Source organism: Lepus europaeus, chromosome 17, assembly GCF_033115175.1.
Source record: "Lepus europaeus isolate LE1 chromosome 17, mLepTim1.pri, whole genome shotgun sequence".
Lineage (NCBI taxonomy): Eukaryota > Metazoa > Chordata > Mammalia > Lagomorpha > Leporidae > Lepus > Lepus europaeus.
The window spans coordinates 15,863,492-15,889,647 of NC_084843.1; the positions used below are offsets into that span (position 1 = coordinate 15,863,492).

The window sequence follows — 26,156 nt, forward strand, 5'->3', positions numbered from 1 at the left end:
TGACAATATGAATACAGCTCAAGGCTTCTTTGACTCCCCCTCCCCCCCGGAATAATATACCTCACTAGGAATGTTGGGTAGATTTGTTTTTCAAAGTCCAATCATTTCTTTGTTAGCATAGACACTTTGCAACAATGTATCTTAATGCAGTCCCTTTATTTGAGGAAGGAGGTGCCATTTCCTGTTGCAAAAGAAAGAGGAACAAATCACATATTTATAGTCAGGGTTTCTTTTCTTTTCTTTTTTTTCTCCAGCAGTCTCAAAGCAGCTCAATGGAGCGGCAGATACTTCTACTTTCCAAAGTCTTGCATTCAAGACTCGCCTGAATTAAGTATTTCCTCTCAGGACTTATGAATGAGAAGTCCTAAAGCAAAGAACGCCGTTTCAGTGGCGTCCCGCGCCGGACCCGGCTGGGCCACGGTCTCCGTGCCCACCCTGGGCACAGTGGGCACCCTGCCGGGAGAGGCGAACGCCCCCGCAGCCCATTGTTAAGCAATGGCCGTGGGGGCCACCCTGGAGATCCGAACGCGGAGGTACGGAAACCCCAGAAGCCTCTCCAGGGAAGAAGAGCGCAGGTAACGCCGCTCCTGAGACTCCGCCCACGTCAGGTGCACCAGCGCCGAGAAGCCGCGGTCGGGAATTCTTTTATTGCTTTATGTCCCTGACTCGAACGAGGACCGGCCAAAGGGTGAGACGCGCCTCCACGGGAGGCAACAACCTGCCTGGATGCGGGAAGGGCGTGAGAGGCGCGACAGGACCAACGCCAGGCGAGCGCAGGTCGGCAGCGCGTGGGTGCCCCTGCGAGACCGCCCGGGGCGGGGCCTCCCGGGGCCGCGAGGCCGGGGGCGGTGCTGCGCCGGCTCCGCCCACTGCAGGCAGGTTACCCCGGACCTCAAGGTGCGCCGCGTCACGCCGGCCGCGCGGCGCTGATTGGCTCCCTCGGGGAGCCCCGCCCCCTCAGCTGTACCCCGGCCGGCTCCGGCGTCGCCGCCATCTTTGTTGATGTGTCAGCTCCGCGGGGGCTTGGGGGAGCTGTGGCGCCGAGAGAGAGAGAGGTGTCCCGCCCTGGTCCTCGCCGCTCTGCTTCCCTCCCACTCTGCCCCGCGATGGAGAAGTTGGTCTCTGAGCTGGAGCTCCAGCGGCCTCGCTAGGGTGCGGCCTGAGGCTTGGAGAGGAGGGGTGAGTGCCTGCGGGGCGCCCGGAGCGGACGGGGCTGTGTTGGTGGCCGCGCCGCGGGGCTGCGAGCCTCGGTCCCGGGGCGGGGGCGAGCCGGCCGCTGGCTGCTCTCGCGGGCGGGAGAGGCGAGCGCCCGGGGACGGGGCCCGCAGTCCCCTGGCTGAGTCCCGGGCCCGGGGCAGGGGCGACCGAGGCGGGTCGGCAGGGACCCCGGGGGCTGTGCCTCGCGAGCCGATCACCTGCGCTGCAAGTGCGAGCCCAGCCCGGTGCTGCGGATCCTTAGGAGAGACTCAGTCGCCTGTGTGGCCTTTCGTGTCCACGCTGACTCTTTGTGTCTGTGTGTGTGTTTACTGTTTCGGTGACTTTTTAGCCCTTTTCTCAACACTTGGAGTTACTGTGATTTTCAAGTTACTAGAAGTGATGTTTGGGGTTGTGGGTGAGAGAGAATACTGTTCTTTGTTTTTATGTTGCCTTTCTTCCAAGGACGTCAAAGCATTCCATAAAGCTTGGCTGGGGAGGAAGGAATTCCAAATATGCCTCCGTCGAACGTGTGAAGTGGTAAAACCCCCTTCCACACGTGCCCAGGTAGCCAGCCTGGGGAGCAGTGCAGGTGTGATTGTCGCTCAGCGGTTAGCCATTTAGCAGCTCTGGCTAATATTCACATTTTGCTTCTGCTTGGGGCCGGAAGGCCTGGATTTTCAGTCGCAACATCTGGATTCGAATCCTGGGTAGTCTTGTTACCTGGGGACCAGGCAGCGGAGTACATACACGCAGTCCAGTCGCAGGCACTTGGCAGTTCTGTTTGCTTGTGTATCGTGTTCCTTTGACACCTAGTTTTTCTCTTCCTTGCTAAGAAGTAGACTGAGTGTTTTCCTAAGGAAATTGTTGAGTAAGTCAGTGGAACAGTGTTTCAAGAGATGTGCTGGTATCCATTTAAGAAAAAATCAATCCGTGAAGTGTGTAGGTATGCTGGTTGTGGGTGTGGCCTTTGCAGCTACTAACACCACCTTCCTATTTGTGAAGTGTTTATCTTGTGGGGACGATTAAGGTTCAAGAAACAGTGATGCGAATCTGTACTGTCTTTGTGGATAAAGTACACGGGCCCTTGTGCAGCTGCTTTTGTTTTTTTTCAATCCACCATTACACAAAATGCAGCGATGATTGGCCCAATTCTTTTTCTTTTCTTGTTAGTCTTATTGTGTTATTTTAAATTCATAGAAAATACTGGGTAGCTTACAAATCTTGCAGTATTAAGAATTAAAACTCCTTTTTAAAGTCGAATTGCTGGATCGCCTGGGAGATGCGAGTGTGTTTATATTAGTTTTGTTTGCAGGCCTCCTCTGGTTCAGGATGAGTGCATGTAAACTTAATTATTCTTTCAACAGTGGAGATTCCGTGGACTGTCACTGGTGTTTCAGTCTTTGTGTATGGCCTAACCCAGAGGAGTGGCCAGTGTGTAGCACTCTATGAGCACCCTAACCTTCCTGTTCCTCCCCCTATTAACGCAAGAGTTGCCCTTTGATGCTGCGCAGTGACAGCGTGGCTGCTGACTGTTTAGTGTGTTCAGTTTATGTCGACTTACAGCCAGATGCTGACATCATGGAGGAAAGGTAAAGCAGTCCAGTACTTACCTCTTGATGGAGGAGAGGGTAGGATGACAAAGCGGCTCTATTTGGAGATTTAGAAAGCCAACCTTCCCTTTGAAGAATAAATAGAAATCTGTACTGGTTTCAAATTCGTCTCGCTGTTTTGTGTTAAAAGACCCTTAACCTGAAGTTCTAGGATTATTTCTTTCATCTCTTTTCCTTTAAATACCTAGGAGTCGGTTCTTGAACTTCACTGGGCTTGATATAGCTCAATGTTACATTGCGTTTTCCTTTTAGGGGTAGTGGGGATGACAAGCATTTCCATCTACAAATGACCCTTTAATCTTACATTCTTTTAGACTTCTTTGAACTTTCTCAGCTACTGAGACTTACAATTTGTATTTGGGCTAAAAAGTATAAACAAAGTAAGGAGCAGGCATTGTGGTGCTTGGCCACCACTTGTAATGACAGCATCCCATGTTGGAGCCCCTTTCCTTCTCAGTTTCTGATCCAGCTTCCTGCTAATGTGAGTGGGAAGGTAGCCGAGAGTTGGCTCAGGTACTTGGGTCCCTGCCACCCATGCGGAAGACCAGGATGGAGTTCCAGGCTCCTGGCTTTGGCCTGGCCCAACCTTGACTTGTGGGCATTTGGGGAGTGACTCAGTGCTTAGAAGATTGATCTATCTATCCATTTCTCTCTCTCCTTTCTAACCTATCCCTTTCTCCGTCACTCTGCCTTTCAAATAAATAAATCTTTAAAAAAAAAAAAGATTCCGAGGTGAAGGGGAAGTAGATTCAATGGAAATCAGCCCCAGCGTAGTATTGACTGTATTGGGGGTATATTTCTTAGTAACATTTGTTAAGATACATGAATTGATAGTCTGTAGTAAGTACTAATAAATAATTTAACTTTTTCTTACTACATCTTACCAAATGAAATAAACCCAGGCCAAATGTGACTTCAGAATTAAACATCAAAACTAATATAGTCTCTTGGCTCTGCTCCCTGCTCTCTTGGCCTCTCTTGGCTTCTCTCCTCGTCTCTCTTCTCGCTCCTCTCTGTCTCTCTCTCTTACAGTCTCCTTCTCTTTTTGCTTCACCGCCCCTTCACTCCAGTCTGTAGGGTGTTCCCCAATAAACCCTTTCCCTTACTTCGGTGTCCGGTGTGTTTTGCAACAGCTAACATTAAGATATAACATTGGTGCCATGACTCGGATAGCCTCATATTGGTAATTCAGCGTCCTCCAGTGCTCTGGGGTCCTAGATTTCGGCCAGTTGCAAAGCACACCTTTAAAATAGAAGTAAAACAAACAAACAAAAAAACTAATATAAAGCAGAGTCACAACCTATGTATTTAATCTTAAGTTATTAGCCTTTTTTGAAAAGCAAACTACAGGTCAAGATTTTTTTTCCTTCTTTCACTTGTTAGATTTGGAAGGAAAATTAATTGAAAATACTTCTTGTGTTTTCTCGGACTCATTAAAATGCAAATGGTAACATCTGTACAAGCTTCAAATTAAGATTTCCGTATTAATAACTCCTTTAATATTTTAAAAAGTATTAGAGATATATAAAATTGCATTCATGTAAGATAACAAACTGGTAGTATGACATATAGGATATTGATAATGTGATATGTGGCCACTGACTCTCTTTTTCCTGGAATATTTTTATTTTTTTAAATATTTATTTATTTATTTGAAAATCAGAGTTGCAGAGGAGGAGAGGCTCAGAGAGAGAGTTTCAATCTGCTGCTGGTTCACTCCCTAAATGGCTACAGCAGCCCCATCTGGGCCAGGCTGAAGCCAGGAGCCATGAGCTTCATCCAGGTCTCCCATGTGGTGCAGGGTCCCAAGGACTTGGCCATCTTCTGCTGCTTTCTCAGGCACATTAGTAGGGAGCTGGGTTAGAAGTGGAACAGGCCGGCGCTGCGGCTCACTAGGCTAATCCTCCGCCTTGCAGCGCCGCCACACCGGGTTCTAGTCCCGGTCGGGGCACCGATCCTATCCCGGTTGCCCCTCTTCCAGGCCAGCTCTCTGCTGTGGCCAGGGAGTGCAGTGGAGGATGGCCCAAGTGCTTGGGCCCTGCACCCCATGGGAGACCAGGAGAAGCACCTGGCTCCTGCCATCGGATCAGCGCGGTGCGGCGGCCATTGGAGGGTGAGCCAACGGCAAAGGAAGACCTTTCTCTCTGTCTCTCTCTCACTGTCCACTCTGCCTGTCAAAAAAAAAAAAAAGAGAAGTGGAGCAGCCAGGACTCAAACTGGCACCCATGTAGAATGCCTGCACTGCAGGTGGCGGCCTTACCTGCTGCCCCCTTCCTGGAATCTTGATGGACCATAGTTTCTCTTCTATTATCCTGTCACAGGATTTGGTACTGTTTTGGTGTGGTTTTGGTGTCCTGCTACATTTATTGCCTGAGTCTTTTTTTTTATTATTCAATTAGCATTTTTGTGCATTTTATAATGCACAAACCATAAAATCCACCCTGTCCGAAATTACAGGTGCAAAGCTAAGGAAACCCCGCAGGGATAATTGACCTTGACTCATAGAAGGAACTTCTCAAACTAGTAAACTGGAGGCAGCTTTTTTATTCTAGTGCTGTGTTTCCCTTAAAGAAAACTCAACACGTGAGCATTAAATTTTACCCAAAATGTGATTCAGTTAAAAAAATAGATTTTGATCTACATAAATGTACTTTATATGAAATTTCAATGTCAAGCATTTTCATTGTGTGAAAAAAGATATTCATGCTTCTTAAACAGGTTCTTTTTCATTCTATTTCATTTTTAAAAAGCTTTTACCCAGGAAAGTGTCTTTTGAAGTTGATATAATTTATGAAAAAAACAGTTTTTTGGGGTTGTGAACAGATGGTAATGGACGTTATAGATGCTTTTTTATTTTGCTTTTTGTTTCTCATTTATTAGAACTGGCCAGAAAGACTAGGTTTTTATTTTTGTTTGTTTATGCTCCTTTCAAAGTTTATTTGGGGAATAAGTAGAAAATTTTTTGATATAGTTACGTTTCTTCTTTTTCTTTTTTAAAAGATTTATTTATTTGAAAGGCAGAGTTACAGAGAGGGAGAGACAGAGAGATCTTCCGTCTGCTGGGTTTCTGTCCGAATGGCCTCACTGGTTGGGGCTGGGCCAGACTGAAGCTCAGGAGCCTGGAACTCCATTCGAGTCTCCCACACGAGTGCCAGGGACTCAAGCACCACTGGCCATCACCTGTTGCTTTCTCAGGCACATTAGCAGGGAGCTGGATCCGAAGTGCAGCAGACTCGTGATGTACTTCATTTCTACAGTGGATAGTAGACCGTTGCGCTGAAGAACAGGCATGAGCTCCCAGTCTCAGCTTGCCTACCTTGATGCATGTTTGAGAATTATACAACTGGTATTATTTGGGACTTCAATGGTACAGTTTATAGTTTTTTTTTTTTTGACAGGCAGAGTGGACAGTGAGAGAGAGACAGAGAGAAAGGTCTTCCTTTTGCCGTTGGTTCACCCTCCAATGGCCGCCGCGGCTGGCGCGGTGCAGCCGGCGCACTGCGCTGATCCGGTGGCAGGAGCCAGGTGCTTCTCCTGGTCTCCCATGGGGTGCAGGGCCCAAGCACTTGGGCCATCCTCCACTGCACTCCCTGGCCACAGCAGAGAGCTGGCCTGGAAGAGGGGCAACCGGGACAGGATCGGTGCCCCGACCGGGACTAGAACGCGGTGTGCCGGCGCCGCAAGGCGGAGGATTAGCCTAGTGAGCCGCGGCGCCGGCCACAGTTTATAATTTTTAAACTTGTAGTTTGTTACAGATAGTATTTATACTGAACTAAGGTGTTTTTTTTTTTCTTTTTTAAAAACATTTAATTAATTTCATTTTATTTGAAAGAAAGACAAGGAGAGAGATCTTCCATCTGCTGGTTCATTTCCCAAATGCCCATAGAAGTCAGGGCTGAGCCAGGCTGAAGACCAAAACTCAGAACTCAGTCTGGGTCTCCCAAATGGGTGTCAGAGAGGGAAGAACTTGAACCATCACCTGCTGCCCCCCAGGGTGTGCATAAGTAGGAGGTGCAGCTATCCTAAGTTGCAGCCTAACTGCAACAAAACACTTGTTTCCCAGGTGTTTCTGTTGAACACTGGCAAACCTAAAAATTAAGATGCTGTAATATTAAAATAAATATAATTTCTGGTGCTTTAATGTTTATGGGCAGCATATATTGATCTGCCTACCTCAGGTCTCACCATGAGGGTTGTCTGTTTTTATTCATGACTGTTCTCCACACCAAGAACAGTGTCTGCATAATAGATGCTAAAACCTACTTGGTGAGCAAATGAATGAATGAATGAATGCCTACTTTGGAAATGTATTTTTTTAAGATTTATTTTATTTGAAAGGCAGAGTTACAGAGAGGCAGAGACAGAGAGAGGTCTTCCATCCACTGATTCACTCCCCAGATGGGCATAATGGCCGGAGCTGAGCAGATCAGGAGCCAGGAACTTCTTCCAGGTTTCCCATGCAGGTGCAGGGGTCCAAGGACTTGGGCCATCTTCTACTGCTTTCCTAGGCCATAGCGGAGAGCTGGATAGGAAGTGAAGCAGCTGGGACTTGAACTGGCATCCATAGGGGATGCCGGCATTGCAGGCAGTGACTTTACCCAGTACACCACAGCACCGGCCCTGGAAATGTATTTTTGATTTGTTACTTTTGTATGGTACTTGTTTATTTAATAACCTGTTACCAAATATCTGTGGATTGGATCCATTTGTATTTGCAGCCTAAGTTTTTTTGTTTTTTTGTTTATAATGTCAATTAGTGGAAAAACAAGAGCAAGAACAAAAAGCTGTTTAAAATTGTTTTCACCTATATGATTCCTACATGGAAATAATTTTGTAGAAATGTGAAGTCATGCAGTAAGAAAAGAAATCCAAGATGGATAGTAGCTGGCATCCAGGCAAGTCAAAGTGTTTCTTGACCAGTTGCCTACAGCTGATGAGCTCCAGTAAGAACGAAACCAGTTCTCACTCATGGAGTCCACTTTGAAGTATGAATTGGTCCTGAGGTACTGTGTGAGAAACAGCTCTGAAAAATAGAAGTGGTGGAATTCAAAAGAATTTTCTGACTGTACTGTTTCAAATAGATGTTTCTCCTAATTAGTAAAGGTTGCTAAAAAGTTCAAATAATCTTTTTTTTTTTTTTTTTTAATTTTTAAAAATGTTTGTTAATCTGAGAGTTCCCATGTACTGGTTCTCTCCCCAAATGCCAGAAACAGCGGGGACTGGGCAAGGTCATAGCCAGAGCCAGAATGGGTGGCAGGAGCCCATTGAAAGTCAGAATTACAGAAAGAGGTAGAGACTGAGAGGTTTTCATCCCATAGTTCACCCCACAAATGGCTACAGCAGCCGAAGCAAGGAGCCAGGAACTTCCTCCAGGTCTCCCACATGGGAGCAAGGACCCAAGGACTTGGGTCATCTTCCACTGCTTTCTCAGGCCATAACAGAGCTGGATCAAAAGTGGAGCATCCAGAACTTGAACCAGTGCCCATATGGGATGCCAGTCCTACAGGTGGTGGCTTTACCTGCTATGCCACCGTGCCGGACCCTGTATCATTTTTTTAAAGCGACATTTATTTATATATTTGGGTATGCACTTGATTTGTACAAGCCCTTTTATAAACAAATGCCTAGTTTTACATCCTCCCCGATTAGTCTACTATGAGGCTACTATGAGGCTCGTCCTTTCTCAGTAGCTTTGATGATTGCCCCGTCCCTTCCCACCACCAAAAGAAAAAACTCTGGACAGCATCCAGATTGGTCTGCATCACACTGCCAGCTGGAGGCCTATGGCAGGACTCAGCTGACTGTTTTTTCTCTTAGTTAATCATGGACAAAATGAAGCTCATCTTGTTCTTCTCCCCCACCTCCGCTGCTGTGTAGTTGTTTAATCTTTGGTGATGGGTTTGTTGCATATATAATGTAGACCTTTGCTAACTCCTCTGTTTTTGCTTTGGCCTCCAGTCAGTGTTCATTTGAGCATCAGAAAACCCAGTTCACAAGCTAAGTGGTTACAGGATGGCAGGTTACATGATGGTCACCACCTCCATCACAGTCTGATGTTAACATATTTTTCTTTGTTATTAAAAACTTTGAGTTTTGGCCGGCGCCCTGGCTCACTAGGCTAATCCTCCGCCTTGCGGCGCCGGCACACCAGGTTCTAGTCCCGGTCGGGGCACCGATCCTATCCCGGTTGCCCCTCTTCCAGGCCAGCTCTCTGCTGTGGCCAGGGAGTGCAGTGGAGGATGGCCCAAGTGCTTGGGCCCTGCACCCCATGGGAGACCAGGAGAAGCACCTGGCTCCTGCCATCGGATCAGTGCGGTGCGCCGGCCGCACCGTGCCAGCCGCAGTGGCCATTGGAGGGTGAACCAACGGCAAAAAGGAAGACCTTTCTCTCTGTCTCTCTCTCTCACTCTCCACTCTGCCTGTCAAAAATTAAAAAAAAAAAAACAAAACAAAAAAAAATGAGTTTCATGTTTCAGCTTTCATAAGTATACCTCTCATCTGGATTGTTTCTCTGTTAGCGTCTATCAAACTATCACTTGCCCACTTTTTAATCTGATCTCATATGGCTTCGGTAACTCCTCTATCCTGCCTGTGTTTGTTGATACCTGACAGAAGTTGATGATTGCTGAAACTGTGGATGTGGAACCCAGACTCTCTGATGTGATACACCATTACCCTAACCAGTAGGCTAACTGTCTGTGCCTATAGGGTAATTTGTAAAGTTCAGTAATTTTCATAAAATAGCTTAGACTAACTTTCATAAGCATCATAAAAAAGTAACTTGATGGAATTGATTCTTTATTTTTCATTTAATTAAATTTATTTATTTATTTGAAAGAATTACACACACAGAGAGAGAGAGGGGTCTTCCATCCGTTGGTTCACTCCCCAATTGGCTGCAATGACCCGAGCAGCACTGATCCGAAGCTCAGGAGCTTCTTCCGGGTCTCCCACATGGATGCAGGGGCCCAAGGACCTGGGCCATCTTCCACTGTCTTCTCAGGCCATAGTAGAGAGCTGGCTCAGAAGTGGAGCAATCAGAACTCAAACCAGCGCCCAAATGGGATGCCGGCACTGCAGGTGGCGGCTTTACCCATTACGCCACAGTGCCGGCACCAATTTTTAATTTTTTTTTTAAAAGATTTATTTATGGGGCTGGTGCTGTGGTGTAGCGGGTAAAGCCACTGCCTGCAGATGCCAACATCCCATATGGACACCAGTTCAAGTCCTGGCTGCTCCATTTCCGATCCAGCTCTCTGCTATGGCCTGAGAAAGCAGTAGAAGATGGCCCAAGTCCTTGGGCCCCTGTACCTGTGTGGGAGACCTGGAGGAATCTCCTAACTCCTGGCTTCAGGTCGATGCAGCTCCAGCCAGTGCGTCCATCTGGGGAGTGAACCAGCACATGGGAGACCTCTCTTTCTCTCTCTTTCTCCCTCTTTCTCTGCCTCTACCTCTGTATAACTTTGCCTTCCAAATGAATAAATATTTTTTTAAAAAGATTTATTTATTTTATTTAAAGCAGAATTACAGAGAGGGAGAGACAGAGACTGAGAGATCTTCCTTCCACTGGTTTATTCCCCAAATGGTTGCAGCTGCCCGAGCTGGGCTGACCCAGAGCCTGAAGCTTCTTCTGGGTCTCACACATGGGTACAAGGGCCCATGCACTTGGGCCATCCTCCACTGCTGTCTCAGGACATTAGCAGGGAACTTGATCAGAAGTGGAGCAGCCAGGACATGAACTGGCACCCATATGGGATGCTGGCACCACAGGCAGAGGCTTAACCTACTATGCCACAGTGCCAGACCCTTTTATTGTTGTTTTTATTGGCATAGTGCCTGGCGGGCTTCATCTTATTTGCCCTGAACACTTATTTGTATTGAGAATGTTTGAAAATCACCATGGCACTGCCTGGAGGAAAAAAATAACTCCTAGCAGGGATCCATCACACTGTGACTTCTTTTCAGCTCAAGTCTAAGTCTCTGGGTTATAAGTAGCCATGTCGTGTTACTGTTTAGTTTTCCTTCCCAGCAAATTTTTAATTATCATTAATGTGCATTTCTTTCAAAAAGATTTATTTATTTGAAAGGCAGAGTAACAGAGAGAGCATGAGAGCGATCAATCGATCTGTCTACTGGTTCATTCCCCAAATGGCTGCAATAGCCAGGTCTAAGCCAGGCTGAAGACAGGAGGCAAGAACTACACCCTGATCTCCCACGTAAGTGTCAGGGGCCCAAGTAGTTGGGCTGTCTTGTGCTGCCTTCTTAGGCACATTAGCAGGAAGCTCTATTGGAAGCACAGCAGCTAGACTCATCCCAGCGCTCTAAGAATGGGATGCTGGTGGGAGTGTTGCAAGCAGCTGCTTATCAGATTATGCTGCCACACTGGCCCCATTGTGTATTTATTTTTTTCTTGCTTTGCAATTTCTCTTCTAGTGCTTTCATTGTTGTCTTATTTCTGTACTGTTTCCTTACAGATTTCTTGGGGGTAGTTTTTTTCCACTCAGAAAGTTAAAGGAATTCTGATCATTCTTCGGCACTAATCTTGCGATCAATAATATTGATCTTTAGCTAACATCTCATGGGATGATTGACTGTGCTAGAAAATAATTAGTGGAGTTATGTGAAGTGAAGAAGGAAAGACAGACTTAGTAGCCCTCCCAGTTGCAACCGACATGGGTAGACTGGCCTTTTCACTCTTTTTTCTGCAAGGAAAGGTTATGGAGTAATTATTAGGAGTTTTGGTTCCACATCACAGGTTGTGTGCAAATACGTGAATGTATGATGTCTTCACTTAGAAATTGTTTGATTTTAATGTTTTACTTTCTCAGATGTAAAACGAAGATCAGGAGCAGATTTGAAGAAATGCAGAGTGAGTTACCAATCAGCATGGCAGAGACAGAGCACGTAGCCTCCATTTCCTCTGATAAAAATCCTGGGACAGCATCTGAATTAACGGAAGACTCATGCATCTCATTTTCTGGTGATGAAAGCTGTAAGTTAGAAAATGAGTCCAAAGTATTGTCATTAAAGTGTGATGAAACATTATGTCAGTCCAACGAACACAATAGTCAGATTGAAGCACAGGAAAATGATATTCTGGATCATGGTGGAGGTGAGAATTCTTGTGCTAAAAGAAACATATGTGCTGAAAATTCTGAACAAACGGTTAATTTTCCTAGTGGAGATTCTGCAGAGCAACTTTCAAAAACAAGTGAAACAGAACAGACAGTTACACAAATACTGGCTGAGTTAAGATCATCTACGTTTACAGAAGTTGCTAAAGAAAAGACTTATTCAGAAAGTCCTTATGATACAGACTGCACCAAGAAGCTTATTTCAGAAATAAAGAATGTTTCGACCTCAGAGGATTTGTTGGAAGAAATAGAGTCTGAACTCTTATCTACAGACTTGGCAGAGGAACGCCACCGAGTGCCAAATGGAATGAATAAGGGAGAACATGCATTGGTTCTGTTTGAAAAGTGTGTGCAAGATAAGTATTTGCAGCAAGAACATACCATTAAAAAGTAAGTTTTTTATTCCTTTAGATTCTTGTTTCCCCCATCGGGGTTAAAGATTGAATTCTTTAAAGGAAAGTATCATCTTGGCCACTTCAAATTCCACAGCAGAGGTGGACATATAATAGCATTACTGAATAATTTAGCAAATATCAAGTTTTTCTAGTTAAGACTGTTTGTAAATCTAAATCTAAAGAAATAAATATTATAGTAAATAGTTTAAATTCATTAGTGAGCTAGAAATTTTTACAAATGTCAGATTTCTCATTTTTTTGAAGAATTTATGAGTACAATATTGTCAAAAATAGAAAAAGTTCACAAGAAAATGAGAATAATGTTTAAAATTTTTTTCTTAAAGTCCCTACTGTGAATTCATTGTTTCAAAAAATTAAAATTTAGAGGATGAGAAATTGGTTATCACTCAATAAATGAGAACATAGTTATTTTAACCTTCTCTCCTTTCATCTAACACAAGAACATAGTTGTTTTAGACTTCTCTTGGATTTGTAGAATTCTGTTTTAATAATAGTTTGCTTTCATTCAGTCTTTTCCTAATACCATATTGTCCTGCCTTTTTATTCTAGATTTATATAGTTATATGATGATTGATTAAGGTACTGTTTTTTAACATTTAAGAAAGGAAAATAAAGTATACTAGGCTCCACTAAAATACAGGCTGATTCTGTTTTTAAAACATCATACTTTTAAAAGTGTTTGAATTAGAGGCATGTGTTTGTAGAGGAAAGAGGGAGGAAGTTCACATAGTGGACTGACCGAAGAAAATGTACCAAATACTGCTGAATATGAAACTGACTTTTCCTTGCTTCTAGTCTTCACTGTTCCAGATTGTCCTGCTCAGTGAATCTGTATTTGCTGGACCAGTTCACTCTTCATTGGTTTACTATCCAGCCTCCCCTTTTAAAAATTGTGATACAGTACATATAACATAAAACTTACTGCCTTAACCCCTTTTAAGTGTACAGTTAATAATGTTCAGCTCATTCACAGTGTTGTGCAAACAGTCTGCAGGACATTTTGACTTTGCACATCTGAAATTCTCTGTCCATTAAACAACAGCTCCATATTCTTCCTGTCTCCAGTTGCTGGCATCTAAGTACTACTCTGTTCTGCTTGACACTTTCGGTAACTCATCTAATGAAACCAAATAGTACTTAATCTCTTGTGATTGGCTTATTTCACTTAACATGGTGGCCTCAAGGTTTACCCATATATCGAAACTTGTCTGAACTTCTTTCAGGTGGAAGTATAGTCCATTGTATATATAAGTATAGACCACATATTATTTGCTTATTCATCTGTCAGTGGATACTTGGGCTCCTTCTACCTTTTGGCTGTTGTGGATAATGCTCTTATGAACATGTGTGTACAGATATCTCTTCAGGACACCAGCACCCTTGTTGTTAAACGACCACAAAACTAGTGCCTACTCCTATTCATATCTTTACTGGAATATTGCTGTGGTGTGAATAAACCATATGCTTTTGTATAATTGAGCCATTGCTGCTCTGCTGCTGTTGCTTGTTAGGGTACCCTCCTCATTTTCCTGATGCCTGTGTGCCTTTTCTTGTAGACCTTGCCCTTGAATGATCGCTGATGCCTCTTCCTGCTTTTGTTAGATCTTGTAAATTATGCTATTTAATACGAATAATAGCAGTTAATTATGTGACTGCCATATTATGTAAGTTAACTCATGGGCTCTTTACAACACTTCTATGAAGTGTGTGCTGTTATTATCCCAGTTTGGTAGATGAGGTCCCTGAAGCACAGAGAGATTAGGGTAAGTGATTGTTCAAGGTCAGATGCTAGTGATGCGTAGTTATAATCTTTAGTTTGGCTTCAGAGATTTCTCAGTCGCAGTTACTAGAAATGGACTAGTCACAACTTGTTAAATTTATTTAAAAACGTAACCAAAACAGTAAAAGATTGATCTTTTTTTTTTTTTTTGCCCCATTCTGTCAGAATGTGATTAGCATGGCAGAGTTGATAAGCACAGTTCTGGAATCTGGATTTGGAAGATTGTTACTGCTGCGTCCTTGGAAGCTATACTACACTGGCCCCATCAGTTTAGCTGAGTCAGAGATTTTTTTCCATCCATATTAAGAGGATGATACTTACCTAATGGGCTGTTTTGGACATTAAGGCATTATATAGATGTCAGATATTCTTATTTTAAATCTGTTAATCTTTTGTTATACACATATTATTTTTTTAAAAGATTATTTATTTGAAATAGTTACATGGAGAGAGGAGAGACAGAGGGAGGGAGGGAGGGAAGTCTCTCATCCGCTGGTTCACTCACCAGATGGCCGCAATGACCAGAGCTGCGATGATCTGGAGCCAGGAGCTTCCTCCCGGCCTCCCATGTGGGTGCAGGGGCCCAAGGACTTGGGCCATCTTCTGCTTTCCCAGGCCATAGCAGAGAGCTGGATCAGAAGTGGAGTAGCTGGATTTCAACCCGGTGCCCATAAGGGATGCTGGCATTGCAGGCTGCGGCTTAACTCGCTACGCCACAGTGCCGGGCCCCACGTATTTTTAATTCCAAATAAAATGCTTTTTTGATTCAGATCAGCTCTAAAACTATTTTTTTTTTTTGTTTTCCCTTTATTTAATTTTCTGTGAAGAAAACTTTCACCTCCTTTGAAATTTTCATGAATCCATCTGCTTCCAAATGTTTTTGTGTTTACACAGCTATTTCCCTATTTTTTCCTCAGGCTTACTGAGATCAAATTGACAAAATTGTATATATTTATTTTTAAGGTGCACAATGTGATGATTGATATAAATTGTGAAATGATTACCACAGTTAGGTTAACACCTTCATCATCTCCCATAGTTTTGTGGGGTGTGTGTGTATGTGTGTGTGTGGGGGGGGGTATATGAACATGTGAGGACTGTTCTCAGCAGATTTCAAGTATATGAGATGCCATCCGTAACTGTCATCACCATGATGTACTTTGATCCCCAGAACTTGCTCATACTGAAGTCTGTACTGTTTGAGTACTGTTTCCCCATTTACCCTGAGCCCTGGCAGCCATCACTCTACTGTTTCTTTTCTTCTGTTTTCTAACACAGCTCCATATTGTCCAAGTTCCCAGCCAGCCCTCTTAAAACAGTTGGCAGAGCATAGGGTGTGCATTTGACATATAAATAATAAATAAATGCTCTTCACTTCCCCTCCCTGTAGCCAGAATTCTTGTATTTCAAGTAATTTTCTGTAACACATTGAATGTACACTTCAATCATATAAATGGTCTAAGTGAGACTACTGTGCTATAAAATGCTCGAATAAGCTTGGTTTTATGTTTGCCTCTTTGGCGGATGTGTGTGATGCTTCCTCCCTGCGTTCCTGTGCTCAGCTCTCCCCTCCCCAGAGAGGCCTAAGTGTCATCTAAGATTTCAGCTTACGTCATTCTGTCTGCTTGCACTGATCTGTTTTTCTTAATAGGACTAATTCTATACATACATATTTTTTCTCCCTTGAAACGTAAGCCCCAGGAGAGCAGGAGCTGTTGGCTAACATATGCCCCATATGTAGAATAGAAAGTACGTAGTAGCTACCAGTAAGCATCTGTTGAGTGAATGAGTGGCCTCCCAAGTGGAAAGGTCTGGGCTTTGGAATTAGGCTTGGACCCAAAACTCATTTCAGCCACTTACTAGCTGTGTGACCTGGAACACATTCTAGGCATTAATTATGCTTGGTTTCTAAAAATTAGTAAATAGAAGTAATGATAATTTCATAGACTTATTTTGAATATTAGGTGAAATAATGCTTTTCAGCCAAAGTTAGCAAATAGTGTGTAATAACTATTAGGTAAAAGCTGTTGCTATTAATAATCCTAAATTACTAGCTGTTAACTTTCATAGGCATCTTACAGTTCTGAGTACTTTTCAGGTCATCTTATTTCACTTCTTCTAGGAGACTAAAAATGAAATTGCTGCTTAAACTTTTTGTTTTACATTGACTACACTTCTATAATGATTCGAGCATCATTAAAATAGTCTCAAACTCTAGAATGAGATTTCTCAGCTTTAGCACTATTGCTGTTTTGAGCCAGATGATTCTTTGTGGCTCTTGGGACTGTCTCAGTGGCAGGATGTTCAGTGGCAACTCTGGCCTTCACCACTAGGTGCCAGCAGCAACCCCTACCCCTCTTAACAACCAAAACAGCCCTTGGTCAGAACCGCTTATCTGAAGGGTTCCAATGCCGAAACAATGTAGTGCATAATTGAGATTACAAACCCCTAAGACTTGAAGGGATGTGGTTTTTCTTTACTTGATTATGTATTTCTTGATTTGAAATACACACATTTCTAGGAAAAAAATCAGTAGCCTGATTGACTAGAGAATGTTTTGCAAAATATGTATCACAATAAAACAATTACCTAGGAATTTGAATTTCTCATAATCCCAGGTATCTACACCCTAATCTGTGAAAAGATTAAATTCCACATCTCATTTTATCTCCATTATTAATTATGTTTTGCTTATACTGCCCTCTTTATATTTAGGTTAATTAAAGAAAATAAGAAGCACCAGGAGCTCATCTTAGATATTTGTTCGGAAAAAGATAATCTCAGAGAAGAATTAAAAAAAAGGACAGAAACAGAGAAGCAACATATGAGCACAATTAAACAGGTAAAAGCCAGAAATCTTCAAAATATTTTTAGTCTTTCTAGACTTTAAGAGCAACTGAAAACTTTTTCTGAAGCCTATGGTAAATTCACCAAATAGTGGATCCCTTACTGTTAGCTATAGTTTTCTTAAAACTGTCCTAGATGCCCTTCAAAAAAAAAAAATTGAAAATGACTTTAAAAAAAATCACCTCTCAACAATGTTGAGGCAAGACACACCATCCTGGCCACCTGTAGCATAAAGAAAGCCTCCAAGTACTGCCACAGCAACACTTAGCCTGCAGGTGCTTGTAGGGGCCACATCACTGCTCCACTGGTTTGCTCTGGGGTCATACCCTTCAACACGGTTGAGATAAGAGGCTCCATCAGGCCTCCTGCTGCATATAACAGGTCATCAAGGACACTGACCCCCGGATTTCCCTCAGTTTGCTCATTGAAGCTACCATGCAGCATTCATGCATCTGTGGATCGTATCTTTGATCACTGGAAATGGCATCTCTTCTGTACCAGCCACCAGCACATGTCCTAGCAATTGTGCTGCTTGGTATTTTCCCAGAGGAGTTGAAAATATCTGTACACATAGAAAAGATAATTAAAAAAAAAAATAAGAAAGTAAGAGAGTAAAAAATAAAAAAAGAGAATATCTACACAAAACCTGCACATGGGTGTTTATAGCAGTTTTATTCATCACTGTCAAAACTCGGAAACTGCCGAGATCTCCTTCTGTAGGTGAATGGATAAATAAACTATGGTACATCCAGGCAATGGGTAATGCTATAATAAAAAGTGAACTATCACACCATGAAAAGACAGGAGAAAACAAAAAAGATTTCCTGACCTACAACTACTCAAAAACCAGAAAGCTTTACAAGACCATGCTTTGATTTATGAAAATTGGTATACACTGAAATTCTATAAGGTAATCATACTTAAATGCAGAGAATTGCTTAGTATTTCTCTTTTACCAAGTGAGAATCATAGCCTGAGTTATTTTCATTTTGTAAATTTATGTTTTTATGATCTGTGGAACTTCTAGTATGTTATAATATAACATAATCTATTATGTTCAAAATACCAAAAACACTATTTGATTTCACAGTCAGCTAGACTGTTTCTGCCAGTGAAGGCAAGAAGTAACAGATACCTTAAAGTCTGGCATTAGAATATCTTTAAGTTTACTGTTTAGTGTGGTTCTAAGTATTTTTGTAACAAATTTAGAGCAGTTTTTTTTTTTTTTTTTTTAAGATTTATTTATTTGAGAGGTAGAGTTACAGAGAGGCACGGGGAGGGGGGGGGGGGCGTCCATCTGCTGGTTCACTCCCCAAATGGCCGCAATGGCTGGAGCTGCGCCGATCTGAAGCCAAGAGCCAGGAGCTTCTTCTGGGTCTCCCACAAGGGTGCAGGGGCCCATAGACTTGGGCCATCTTCCACTGCTTTCCCAGGCCATAGCAGAGAACTAGATGGGAAATTGAGCAGCTGGGGCTTGAACCGGCGCCCCTATGGGATGCCGGCACTGCAGACTGGGGCTTTAACCCTCTGCGCCATAGCACCGGCCCCAGAGCAGTTTTTAAGATCAATTTGCCATGAAGGTGACTTTCGTACATGAGATGTGTCGGCTGCCTGGCTTCCCTACCCCATCCTTTTCTTTTCTCTCGTTTTTAATGATGCAAGGAACAGCACACTGAACGTTGAGACAGGCAGCTGAGCTGCTCTTCATCTTTCTGTGCTTTCACTCTTTTGTGGACTGAATTAGAAGGATTCTCATCTTTCACAGACGGTAACATAATAAAGATAACACTAAATAATTGGTAATAATAAATTAAACCAAGTTTTCACTTACTTATGCCTCCATGTATTTAATGTACCTTTCCATAATTGGAAGGTGACTGTGCTTGTCAGATTTTATGTACAGTATTTAATCCTGCTTTTCATGTGCTCCAGTGCCATCACGTGTAAGTCAGTCTTCGGTTGAAGTGTGAAGGAGCCTTAATGAAATACTGAATTCGTGTTTTGATGGGCTGGTCACGCTAATGACCAGACATTTCATGAACAGGAGAGATGGAAGCAGACCTCTTCCCTTCCTGAGATGATTGAAGAGAAGATGGATTCACCTTTTTTTTTTTTTTAAACATTTGTTTATTTGAAATTTAGAGATACATAGAGAAAGGAAGAGAGGCAAAGAGAGAGAACTTTAGACTTCTAGACAGAACACTAGGATAGCAGAATTTTCTCTTAATTTTCTCTCTAGACATACGCTGTCCAGTGTAGGAACCACTAGCCTCATGTAACTATTGAACACTTGGAAGGTAGCAAGACTGAATCGACAGGTGCTGCAAATGGAAAATACATACCTAATTCTAGAAGACTTAGTACGAAAACACAACAGTTCTTTATGTTGATTACATATTAAAAATATTTCTGGTCTATTGGATTTAATAAACTATTTCACCTTTTTCAATTGTGACTACCACAAAATATAAACATGGTTTGCATTTCTATTGGATGATTTTGCTCTAGATAATTTTGTTTGTGCATTTAGTACATATGTACTATAAGGTAATGTTTAGGTAACTCTGCACCCATTAGTAGTCACTCTTCATTCCCTTCAAATGTTACTCTGTACTCCCAACACCTAAGAAGTGACAGACCCTCTGTCTATATTTGCCTATTTTGGGCATTTCATGCAAATGAAACACATGTGTACACTTAACATAATGTTTTAATTTTATTCAAGTTATAGTATGTGTCAGTATCTCTTTTTAGCGATTAAATAATATCCTGCCATATAGATAGCAACTCTGTTTATCTTTTCACCAAATGATGGACATTTGGGTTGTTTCTACTGTCTTACTTTTGTGAGTAATGTTTCTGTGAACATTCATGTGCAAATTTTTGTGTGGACTTGTGCTCTCATTTCTCTCTTTGGTATATACCGAGGAGTGAATAGAATGAAGTTGGAAGCATTCCTTCTTTTCACGGAGACAGGATGTTTGTGAAGAATTGGAATTAATTCTTTAAATATTTGGTAGCATTTACCTATATAGCCCCCTGGACTTGAATTTTTCTTTGTGACTAGATTTTTGTTAACAGATTTTGTTTTAATTACTAATTCAACCTCCTTGCTTTTCATAAGTCTATTCAGATCTTCTGTTTCTTCTTGATTCTGTTTTGCTATTTTGTGTCTGTCTAGAAATTGTCCATTTTATCTCAGTTAAATCATTCATAGTGTTCATTATCATTTTGCTTTCTCTAAGTTCACTAGTCATGTGTCTCTCTCATTTTGATTGTAGTTATTTAAGTCTTCTTTCTTTCTCTATGTAGGTAAAGATTTGTTAGTTTTGTTATTTTCAGAGAATCAGCTCTTTATTTTTGTCAAGTGTCTCTTGTTTTTCTATTCTGTTTCTTTAATTTCTTCATTCTGTTGGCTTTAGGTTTAGTTTGCTCATTTTCCAAGGTCCTCAGATTAAAATGCAGTTATTGTTGTGAGCTCTTTCTTCTTTTAGTTTGTAGTTGTAATTCTCTCTCTAAACATTGCTTTAGGTGCTTGATATGCTAGATTGCTAGATGTTAGGCATGTTAGATCTTCTTTTTCATTCATTACTTGTTAGTTTCCAGTTTCTCTTGTGATTTTTCCCATTGGTTATTTAGGACTGTGCTGTTTAATTCTCACAGATTTGTAGATTTTCCAAATTTCTTTATGTTCCTGAGCTCTAATTTCATTCTAGCGTAGTTGGAGAACTTACTTTCTAGGAGTCCCATCTTTAATTTTTTAGGTTTGTTTATAACCTAGCATATGTTCTGTCTTGGAAAATACCGTGTGTACACTTCATGAGAATATATGCTGTTGGGCAGAGTGTTATACAAGATATATTAGATACAGTTGCCTTATGGTATGGTGCTGTTCGAGTATTTCCTTGTAATCTCCTGAATAGTTCTATCCATTGTTGAAAGTAGGGTATAAAAATCTTCTGGTTTGTCTATTTCCCCCTTCATTTCTATCAGTTTTTGTTGCATGTATTTTGCTGCTATGTTGTTAGGTATCTGTGTATTTATACTTGGTAACTATTTTTGCTGAATTGATCTTTTTGTAATGATGAAATGTCCATCTTCCGTAACATTTTTTGAAAGATTTATTTGAAAAAGTGACAGAAAGAGAAAGGGAGGGGCAGAGAGAGTGGTATTTTCCATCTATTTCCCAAATGGTTGCAACAGTTGGGGCTGGGCCAAGCCAAAGCCCAGGAGGCCAGAACACCTTTCAGGTCTCTCACATGGGTAGCATGGACCCAGGTGTTTGGGCAGTGATCTGGTGCATTGCAAGGCTTATTAGCAGGGAGCTGGATTTGAAGCAGAGCAGCCAGAACTTGAATAGACACTCTGATGTGGGATGTCAGTGTTCTGAGTGATGGCTTCACGCACTGCACCACAAAGCTGGCCCCTCTAGTAACATTTTGTTGTAAGCTTTATTTATTTATTTGAAAGGCTGAGTGACAGAGAGATGGAGAAAGAAATTTTTCCATCTGCTGGTTCACTCCCCAAATTGTTGCAACAGCCAGGTCCAGGCCAGGCTCTAGTCAAGAGTCAGAAAGGCCATCCTGTTCTCCCACATGAATGAAAAGTGCCCAGGGACTATGGCCATCCTCTGCTGCCTTCCCAGGCCTCTTAGCAGGAAGCTGAATGGTAAGTGGATTGAGCAGCTGGGACTCGAACAGATAAGATATGCTGGTGTGGCAAGCAGTGTCTTAACTCACCATTACACAAAGTCAGCCCTGTCGCCGGAACGTTCTTCATCTCAACCTATTTTGTCTGATACTAGTATAGGCACTCTAATTTTCTTATGATTGCTGTGCTGTGCTATATCTTTTTCTATCCTATTTGTGTCTTTGAACCTGAAGTGATTCCTAAAAATAGGACATAGTTGGATTCTGTTTATTCTGTCATTTTCTACCTTTTGATATTATTATTTACTCTTTTCATATAATGACATTGATGGTTGGATTTATGTCTCTCATTTTACTTTTTTTTATGTATCTCATATCTCTAATTCTGTTTCTCTGCTGCTTACTTTTGTAATAAGTGAATATTTTCTAATGTTACATTAAAGTTTCTTTTATTATATTTTACTTTATTTCTTTAAGTTATTCCTTAATGAATGGATGCACTAAGAGCTTATCATATACACTTTCACTTATCAGAATGTCTTCAGATGTATACTGACTGAATTCCAGTGAGTTACAGAAATGGTTATCCAGGGACCGGTGCCAACGTGTAGTAGGTTAAGCCTTTGCCTGTGGTGCTGGCATTCCATATAGGCACTGGTTCAAGTTGGCTACTCCACTTCTGATCTGGCTCCCTGGGAAAGCAGTGGAGGATGGCCCAAGTGCTTGGGTCTCTGCACCCACATGGGAAACCCAGAAGAAGCTTCTGGCTTCGGATCAGCCCAGCTCCAGCCATTGTGACTATTTGAGGAATGAACCAGCAGATGGAAGATCTCTCTGCCTGTAACTCTGTCCCTCAAATAAATAAATAAATCTTAAAAAAGAAAAAAGAAACAGTTACCCAGTGAGAGAGAATGGTAGTTAGTTTTGATTTTAGTGGTTGAAGTATAGTCACTAGGTTCCTTAGGCTTATTTATGTTGTGTTTATTTACTTAGGTATTGTTGATCTGTTTGGTATGGCTATAAATAACCAGGAAATACTTTTCTTTACAGTTAGAATCAAGAATAGAGGAACTAAATAAAGAAGTTAAAGCTTCCAAAGATAAACTAATAGCTCAAGATACTGCAGCTAAAAATGCAATTCAACAGTTACACAAAGAGATGGCCCAACGGATGGAACAGGTATTTTTCATGTCATTGTCATTAACTTGACACTGTGGTGGCTCTTTCTCATATATTAGAATGAAAGTACTGTTAGACTATTTTGAACTCCAGAGATATATTAAGAATAATAAATTCTATTTATTATGAAAATTAGCCTTGAAAAAATGCTAAAGTAAGATATGCCAATCATTTTAAAATTAACAAATTTAGGAAGTATATTGGCAGGGGAGAAGTCCCTCTTGGCTGCCTTTTCCCTTCCTCCAGTCTCTTTATATTCAGTTTTTTTGTTCCATAGCTTATTACTGATATTTTGGTGATGCGTGCTGGCATCTGCTACATCACAACATGGCGGAAGACATCATGGTGGGAACATAAGCAAGAGAGAGGCCAGTGGTGCATGGGTGGAAGAGGAATTCAGAAGAGGTGCCAGGCTCACTTCTAACAACTCATTCTCCTGGAAACTCATATAGTCGCATGACACCTGCTTTAATCTCTTCTGCGAGTGCCAGCCCCGCCCTGGAAACTAATTACCTTGCACTAAGCCTCAGTACTGCCTCTCTGGAGCCCCTGCTTCCAGCACTTGAACTTCTGGGGAAACACTTAAACCATATCCGAGCTACAGCAGCATGTGTAGACTTTCTCCCTGCTCGATTGCAACTTACTGTGTGTGCATCTTTTTTTGTAACCTTGTTTTTCCAACAAAATACACCTTAGGAATCTTTTTGAGTTGGTACATATGATCTCAGAAGAAGCTATTTTAGGTAATACTTCTATATTATTTCTTGCTTGAACTCCTTAAGAATGACACTTTTGTTGAATTCATTTCCGTATCCACAAAACCTAGCCAATGCTTAACCAGCAGTTGGTCCTCAGAAGGGATTACACCGGAAGGTGGATCCCATCCTCTCTGCTCTGAATCTCCTACCACACTGGTGTGGTGTGCTAAAAGAACTTTAAGAAACAGACTATTCTCAGACTTCATTTCTGTGAGCCTTTATAAACTGTTGATCTTTTCATGAGAAATGTCATATTTAAAACTCATGCGGAGGCCGGTGCCGTGGCTCAACAGGCTAATCCTCTGCCTTGCAGCGCCAGCACACCGGGTCTAGTCCCGGTTGGGGCGCCGGATTCTGTCCCGGTTGCCCCTCTTCCAGGCCAGCTCTCTGCTGTGGCCCGGGAGTGCAGTGGAGGGTGGCCCAAGTGCTTGGGTCCTGCACCCGCATGGGAGACCAGGAGAAGCACCTGGCTCCTGCCTTCGGATCAGCACGATGCGCCGGCCGCAGTGGCCATTGGAGGGTGAACCAACGGCAAAAAGGAAGACCTTTCTCTCTGTCTCTCTCTCTCTCACTGTCCACTCTGCCTGTCAAAAAAAAAAAAACCTCATGCGATCAGTTCTCAACCATTTTTACTAATTGAAGGGAAGTATGGAGGCTATGAACTTAAGAAATTACTGACTTTCATGGACCCAGCCATGGCTGATCATTAGAATAACCTACTGAGCTAATTTTTTTAGTTCTCTGGAGTTTATTATATATTTAAAACAAAAGCAAAAGTGTAGTTATTTGTGCATAATTCAAGCAGTAACAAAGTCACCTTCAAACATTTCCCTCTTTCTCAGAGGTAAACCTCTGGTGCCAGTGACTTATATATCTTTCCTGCAATGTTTGTTTCATATAAGAGCATGTGTATATTCCCTTTTTCTCTCCAGCCATTTTTTAAAAAACAGAAACTGCCACCTGCTATACTCAGTACTGTGTGTATTTCCTCCGTAATGATGAAGGGTGTAGATGATATGATAGTAGCTAATGTACTCAGCTTCAGCTGTGTGTCAGGCCACATTCAGACTACTTCATAGATTTTAACTTCTTTAATCTTAACAATAACCCTAAAAGGTTAATATTATTGAAGTAGATTTTGAAGACTATTCCATTTAATTATTTGTAGATCTTCATTCCTCCTCCCCTCCCGTGATTTCTCATTCTAACTTCTTGAAAATTTTAAATCTGTAGAGAAGATGAAAGAAGAGTAAAACGGCCGGTGCCGCGGCTCAATAGGCTAATCCTCTGCCTTGCGGCGCCAGCACACCGGGTTCTAGTCCCAGTCGGGGCACCGGATTCTGTCCCGGTTGCCCCTCTTCCAGGCCAGCTCTCTGCTGTGGCCAGGGAGTGCAGTGGAGGATGGCCCAAGTGCTTTGGCCCAGCACCCCATGGGAGACCAGGAGAAGCACCTGGCTCCTGCCTTCGGATCAGCGCGGTGCGCCGGCTGCGACGGACATTGGAGAGTGAACCAACGGCAGAGGAAGACCTTTCTCTCTGTCTCTCTATCTCACTGTCCACTCTGCCTGTCAAAAAAAAAAAAAAAAAAAAAAAAGAGTAAAACACCTTTTACCTAAAGTCACCAAACCTAGCAAGTTTTATTTCAAAAGAGATTCCCAGTACGTTTGTATGTTCATGCACACACACTGATAACACCCACAATTTCATTTGCTGGCTTGAGACTTCCCTGTTTCATGTACTGAATAATTGGATTGAGTGTGAGCCTCAAACACGAGAATAAAGCTGTTTTATAAATTCTTGGCGACTTTATGACAAGTCCTCCCATTTGTACCCTTTCATGGTCTAGAATTGAAAAATGTCTACAGGGTGATGAGAGTTTCATCTTTGGCATACCATTCTGGATTTCTTTGTCTTAGATTTTTTTAACCCTGGGGAATTTCTCATACTTGTAAGACAAACCGCATATTAAAAAACATTTACTGCATTTCATCTAAAGTTTTGTGTACTGAATGAGGAGGTTTTAACTGCCGTAATTCAAGAAGTGTATCTTTTATCTTAGTTTTACCAAGTTATTGAATCTGTTGATTATCTGATTCATGCTTTCTTGATCTTTAAGTCAATGATAAACATCTTAAAATAAGTCTAGACCATAAGTGACTCATCATCTTTTTCTGTGCTATAAATGGACTGTGTACAACAGCTTGAATAACAGTTACTGGATTATTTGTTGAATACTCCCAATGAGCCTTTGAGATAGGTGTGGCCATTAGCTGGGGGAGGACCCAAGGATGTGACCTTTTATTTTTTTATTTTTTTTGACAGGCAGAATGGACAGTGAGAGAGAGAGATACAGAGAGAAAGGTCTTCCTTTGCCGTTGGTTCACCCTCCAGTGGCGCTGCGGCCGGTGCACTGCGCTGATCCGAAGCCAGGAGCCAGGTGCTTCTCCTGGTCTCCTATGCGGGTGCAGGGCCCAAGCACTTGGGCCATCCTCCACTGCCTTCCTGGGCCACAGCAGAGAGCTGGCCTGGAAGAGGGGCAACCGGGACAGAATCCGGTGCCCCGACTGGGACTAGAACTCGATGTGC

General features: G+C 42.3%; 1 protein-coding gene across 1 annotated transcript in view; it reads left to right on the top strand.

Annotated features, from left to right (window-relative positions):
• The first annotated feature begins 981 nt into the window (after window positions 1–981).
• Window positions 982–26,156, top strand: part of CCDC186 (coiled-coil domain containing 186) — a 50,321-nt gene continuing 25,146 nt past the window's right edge. Inside the window, exons 1-4 of the mRNA XM_062214209.1 lie at window positions 982–1,179; window positions 11,636–12,331; window positions 16,853–16,979; window positions 22,684–22,812. Of these exons, the coding sequence (XP_062070193.1) occupies window positions 11,670–12,331; window positions 16,853–16,979; window positions 22,684–22,812 (918 nt within the window). The 5' untranslated portion in view covers window positions 982–1,179; window positions 11,636–11,669. The remainder of the gene's footprint in view (window positions 1,180–11,635; window positions 12,332–16,852; window positions 16,980–22,683; window positions 22,813–26,156) is intronic.